The sequence below is a fragment of the Xiphias gladius genome, chromosome 24 (genome assembly GCF_016859285.1).
Source record: "Xiphias gladius isolate SHS-SW01 ecotype Sanya breed wild chromosome 24, ASM1685928v1, whole genome shotgun sequence".
NCBI classification, from domain to species: Eukaryota; Metazoa; Chordata; class Actinopteri; order Istiophoriformes; family Xiphiidae; genus Xiphias; species Xiphias gladius.
This window is the reverse complement of record NC_053423.1, coordinates 8,067,930-8,074,278: the sequence shown is the minus strand read 5'-3', so window position 1 is coordinate 8,074,278 and position 6,349 is coordinate 8,067,930. Positions and strand designations below refer to the sequence as shown.

At 44.4% G+C, this 6,349-nt stretch overlaps 1 protein-coding gene across 1 annotated transcript; it reads left to right on the top strand.

Annotated features, from left to right (window-relative positions):
- heyl (hes related family bHLH transcription factor with YRPW motif like) lies at positions 1-4,553 on the top strand. Its single transcript, XM_040122081.1, has 5 exons — positions 1-556; positions 2,718-2,784; positions 2,875-2,958; positions 3,081-3,162; positions 3,423-4,553. The coding sequence occupies exons 1-5, from the start codon at positions 477-479 to the stop codon at positions 4,112-4,114; spliced, it is 1,005 nt and encodes a 334-aa protein (XP_039978015.1). The 5' UTR covers positions 1-476; the 3' UTR covers positions 4,115-4,553.
- Positions 4,554-6,349: the final 1,796 nt, after the last annotated feature.

The window sequence follows — 6,349 nt, the reverse complement described above, 5'->3', positions numbered from 1 at the left end:
ACTGGCAACCCTGCCTCAACTGCCAAAGTCCTATTTTGTCATTGGGTGGCTGTGACAGAGAGAGGGAGCCAAGAGAGAAATACCAGAGAGAGAGAAAGCGAGAGACTCTGTAAGTGAGAAAAAGTGATAGAGTAAACGACTAAAGCAGCTTGTTAATTTTCTTACTTGTCATGGGCCCTTGGGGGTTGATCAAGTGGCACAGCTGATTCACAGAGGAGAGGACAGAAGACACGTGAAGAAACGAAAAAAAAAAAAGAACACAATTGACGAGAAGTAACTAAGGACAACAATTATAAGTAACAGCTCAAGAAAAACGCAGGAGAGCGAGGGGCGCACAGGTTGAGCGTTTCATCCAGAGGGGAGTCGGTCTTTAGCGTGTTGCCTACACGCAGCAGAAAGAGCAGCTGACAAGATCAGCCAGATCCTTCGGTCCATCATCCAGCCGTCCGTCGATCCAGTGAGGAAGGAGCAGAGACATGAAGAGACCTCACGACTACAGTTCCCCAGACTCGGACACAGATGAGTTTATTGACGTGGGACAAGAGGACAGCTATTGGTGAGCATCTGATGACCACACCTGAGTTTGTAACACATGCTCTCCAGTCAGACTTTGGAGTGAAATTAGTTGGTATCCAGTTTTAATTAGTGGCTCAAGACAAATTTGCTCAAAATTGCAAATTTTGGGCTATACAAAGATTTTGACATGTACATGCTGCCCTGCACCAATCTGAAGACAAGCAGAGAGACTCCAGGAAAAGTTTACGTTTTTAATCTCTGACGCTAACGTGGTTTGTAAAGAAATAATGACAAATGAGTGAACCCCACTGTTAAAAGTTTTCTGCATTCAGATCGAATACCTCTGTAAATTTTTGGCAGATGTATTTAAGTAATTTAAAGGTTTTGACACAACTTCGTTGTCAGTTTAAAGTTTGAGGTTCAGGCCTTGTGGCAGCAAATTTCCTGTTTTCACTCATTCAGAAATATATATATTCATTGCATATTCCCTCTCTATGAAACCTTTGTCAGGATTACTCCTTTTACTTGCCCATGTGAGTAAATACAGAGGTTGGTTAAAAGTCATTGCATGCATGACATGCATTACAATAAGTATAGGTTAAAAAATGATGTAAGGCCTGTCATGGCTGAAGCATAGACAGTGGCTGAAGTCTTGAGCATTAATATAGAAAATATCATCAGGTCAAATACATTTTAAAAAAAAAGGTCTTGTAAGCCAAGATTTAAAATGAATTTATCAAATATTTTTTGGTTAATTTATAATTGCAAATTGTTGTGATCTAGCAATGTAATTTTTTCTTCATCCTTTCCAGTTCAGAAACTCTTTGAGAAACTGAATTGTCAAATGAACACCGAAGCAACAGAGAGGGAGAACACGACATCAAATATATTGAGGATTGTATATCATTTTTCAGGCACATTGGAGGCCGACTGTGTTTGAATCAACATTGAATTTGAATTTATTTTTTCGTACTCTTTCTCTTCAATACATGACATACAAACATTTTTGCTCAATTTGAGAGATTTAATTCACTGTCAAAAAAGCTGATATTTTGAAAGACTAAAAGTTAATTATTCTTTTCCCTTTATATTGTATTGATATTATACTGTAATCTTATACAGGAAACTTGAGTGTTTTAAATTTTAAATTTAAATTTATATAATTAATCACAGTTTGTCCATGCATATAGTTAAATTTACGTAGAGGGAACAATCTGGGAAATGCTCAATTCCAAATACAAAATATTTTTATTTCAAAGAAAAAAAATCCTTTGAACCCTTGAGTGCAAATGTGACCTACAATGCCATACTGCAGTCCATTACATGTAACTCGTTTCAGTGTTGTGGAAAATGTTTGATAAGCAGTAAAATGACTCTTAACATTGCACACACTGTTTACAAGTCATTATACAATTTAGCCGTTTTGGTGCATTAGTCAAGTTCTTTGGCTGGCAGTACGGAAATGTGGATTAAAAGGAATATTCATGACAGTGTGTTTCTAACAGTGCATCTACAGTACACAAAAACACATTCACGGGAATATTGGTTGCATCACAAGCACTCAGCAAGTCAGAAACGCTGAGGACGGTTTGGATAAATCAGATTGCCATGTGACATGCAAACAGAAGAGAGTGCAGCCTTTTCAAGTCAGCCCCATCAAACGTGAACCTAAACAAAACCACACAGCTGAATTGGCAGCCTTCATGTTAAAGTCTAATAGAAAGGCAATAAGTCTCTGGTGGGGCAGTTTGAAGGGAACTCCGAGCTGACAGACTCTTGAGTTTTCACAAACAAACACAATCCATATTGAGTGACTGTACTCGGAGGAGCTCACATGCCATGCTGCATGTTGGAGCCCCATGTGAGTGAAAGCATCGCCCCGAGGCTATATAATCATCTTTCTAAAAGCGCTTTCGCTCAGATGGAAAAGAGAACAGCATGTCATTTCACTGAGACTAATGTCCAGAAACACATTAAACAAAAACAATCTCGTCTTCCCTCCTCTCCCGGGCAAGCCTTTCTGTGCCCAAAAAACAAATTAGATTGAAGGGAGCTGATGTGCCATCCTGCCTGTGTCACATTAAGTAGAGTAATAATAACAATATGCAGGAGAATCAAAGTTACCATATTTCTCTCTGTGCCCGTGCCACCCCCCATATCCCTAATCTCTCTCTTTCTTTTACTCCATCTCCATGGCACAGTCCAGTCTCCGGGTCCATGTCTCCTGGCAGTGCCTCACAGATTTTGGCTCGAAAGAAGAGAAGAGGGGTGAGTGGATTATAACCTTGGATCTTAGTCGTTTTACAGCCGTCTTTTTTGGTCGACCCTAACTGTCCTTCCGCTCGTCTTGTTTTGTAGATCATAGAGAAGAGGCGTAGAGACCGGATCAACCACAGCCTGTCAGAGCTCCGGAGACTCGTGCCCAGTGCTTTTGAGAAACAGGTAAATGCTTACTAATCAAGACTCAGTTGAAGCCTATCTGTTCTAATTCAGTTACAGGGGTAAAAAAACTGCTTCATAAAATCTGATGCAACTGAGTAAAATGTTGCTCATTTTCCCTGCAGGGTTCATCTAAGCTGGAGAAAGCAGAGATTTTGCAGATGACTGTGGACCACCTCAAACTGCTGCATGCCATGGGGGGAAAAGGTGAGAAATCTGAGTTTTTTGCTTCCTTAAAATTCACTTTCAAGATTTTTCTGTGTATCATTTATTTTCTATGGAAGATGGACACCAAAGGCCTTTGAAATAATGCTGGAAAAGATCTAAACCACATCAAAAAGTAGAAAAATATATTATTCTAGTCCTCTTTTAAACAGATAAAATACACAGCAGGTATAATTTTCATGACTAACTGCATTCCATTACCATTATTCAGCGCATGACTAAACTCTCGTTTTCTCTCTCAGGATACTTTGATGCGAGAGCCCTGGCAGTCGACTACAGGACCCTGGGGTTTAGGGAGTGCGTTGGGGAGGTGGTGCGGTACCTCAGCTCCCTTGAGGGGGAGTCCCCGGACCCTATAGGAGCCCGCCTGGTCTCCCACCTCTCCCACTGTGCAAGTGAGCTAGACCCTCTTCTCTTACAGTCACCTCCTGCCTCCACCTTGTCCTTCCCTCCCTGGCCATGGGCGTCCTTCCCCCAGATCTCCCCCAACTCGCCAGCCTCCTCCTCTCCACCTTTCCCCAATGGGCGAAGAGATCTTGCCCTGCTCGGGAGCTACCCATCATCCGCCTCCCTCCGCCTTGCCCCCCTGGCTGGCTGCCAGCAGGGTGCACCACCACTCCTCGCACCCACAGCTCTGGCCACCGTCCACAGGATGCCCTCCCTCGCAGCGCCCCCAGCCCTAGCCCCCTCCAGACCAACCCAGCTGTCCCCTCACTGCGCCACCAGGGCCTCGCCTCTTCCTCTCCCTACCCCTTCTTCTTCCTCTTCTTCTTCCACCTCTTCTTCCTCCTCTTCTGCTTCATCATCTTCTGCTTCACCGCAAGTCTCTTTCAGGCCCTTTGCGCCTCTGGGGTCTCCCACAGCCCAGCACAGGGGCTTGAGTGGCTCAGCCAAGGCTGCCCAGGGATGGGGGACTGAGATCGGAGCTTTCTGAGGCTCAACTCCAGTTTTGTTTTCCAAATGAACTCTGTACAGTGGACATGGAGCTCCCATGTGCACCATGTAGCAAGTATAATACCTTTGGACAATGAAGTATTGGACCTTTGATAATTGTCTCCACCTTAAAGGGACTCTAAAAGCCATATCAGACTATGGGTGAAGTTTTGATAAACACAAACAATCGTATATCATTAAAGAATGGAGGAATGTGAAGGAATCGAAGATTTGAATAAATTCATGTTCATGATCTTGCTTGACAAATACATACATAGAAGAGTGTCCAGCAGAGCCATATATGTAACTCTCAACAGGGTGATGTTGAGTTTTCACTGACCTTTTAACTGTGATATTTGTTTGTTTTTTTCCCCCAAACTTTTATACATTTGATTACCTTTTTCAACTCTGAAGAATGTTTGACAAAAATCTTTATAAAGACTAAGTGCCTTTACCTCTGTTCATGTTTTTCTCTGTGTGTTTTACTCCCGCTGTATTTCGCAAATGCGAACATGTAATTGCAGCCACATAATCTGCTATCAATACAAATGGCAAAGACATGGTTGAAAACTACATGTTACTCACTTATCCTTATTAGGCATGTCTGCAATCAAAGCTTGCACGTTCCCCAGCCGTAACCCCCACAGTATCTACGCTCCCATCAGCCAGTGATGGCTGATGGGAGCTGTGGTCTTGTGGCTGCAAAGGATAAACATGGTGGGAGCGGGTGATGTTTTTGGGATGCCGCGGCGAGGCAAACAGACCCATCACTTTGCCCTCTAATTGGCAGTCCCCTGTAATTAACTTCACCCTCATATCAGTCTATGTATCATCCTCTCCTCTGCAGTCTCTCTGGCATTCTTTCACTGCAATCTTGTGGTACACCAGCGGATATCTTCTCTCCCTGTTTGCCTGCACGTCTGTCTCCTCAACAATGGGCAGACAGTAAAGACAAGGGTGAGAGGGAGGGATAGAGAGAGACTGAAAGAGGGGAAAACAATGAAAAAGATCTGAAGGGCTGCGGTTGGGTGACTGATTCGGTGTAGACGTTCAATAACAGTGTGGGAGGGAGGCAGAGACAGGGTTACGGGGAGATGAGAAGGACTGTGAAGGTTTGAAAGGGCAGGAAGAGAAATGGTGTGAATCACAGAGAGTTGGCCAGCATGTACAGGGTGCACGAGAAACCCCTGAACAATGATAAATGACAGTTGCAACGAGTTGTTTCTCGGGAAGATCAGCAATAATGGTGCCGTGCTTCACCAAAACAGCTCTGTGGAGATGAGAGAGCAGAGAAGAGCCTTGTGTGTGTTTACTGCTTGAGAACGCTTTGATCTACTTAAGGATGCAATGTCTGTGGTCTGCGGTCAAAAAATGTGTGTGTTCCGCAAAGTGCATATTGTTTATTTGAGTGAGTGTGCTAGTGTGTGCTTAATCCAGTCTCATGTGCTTGCTGCCCTCTTTGTGTGCTTGTCTGTGCCTTGCTGAGTGTTTTGTTTATGTGGTGTTTTGTGCACACACGTCTTGTGTGTGTGCGTGTGTGTGTGTGTGTGTGTGTGTGTGTAATGTGAGTCTTCAGGGCTGGCGTCAGGACTGAACTGCGGTGGCGGCGTGGCTCTCGTGCGAGGCCGGCCGGCGGTCGAACGGACGGTATGGTGGTGGAATGTTTGCAGAGGGTGCATACGTACACACACACACACACACACACACACACACACACACACACACACAGGCCCACAGACGACACACATACATAGACACACGCAGGCTGGCTGGCACTATTCTAGCCCTTGAGTAGAGGAGCCAGAGTCACCACCACAGCTTCCAGGAAGGACAACCACAGTCACACTGCACTGGGTTTCCCACGGGGGAGGGGAGGCTGGAGGGAGCAGAGAGGAAGGAGGGAATGGAACGACGGAGAAAGACGGAGGGAAGTTCTGTGTGTTTGTGCGTGTATATGTTAGGGAAGGGTGTACGGAACAGGCCGACGATGTGGTTCAAGCAGAGGAAAAGAGGAGGGTTCAACGTGTAGGGGGGAGGACAGAAGTGAGAGAAAAATTTGTCTGAAAGCAGGAAGTGAGAGAATGTTTCTCCCCTGATGTGTAAATAAACTAATCCATCCATTAGTGCATAATCTTTAGTTGGATTATACTGTATGTTTGCAGTTTCATTCGAACATCTTTCTATTTGTGTGTGTGTGTGTGTGTGTGTGTGTGTGTGTGTGTGTGTGTGTGAGAGA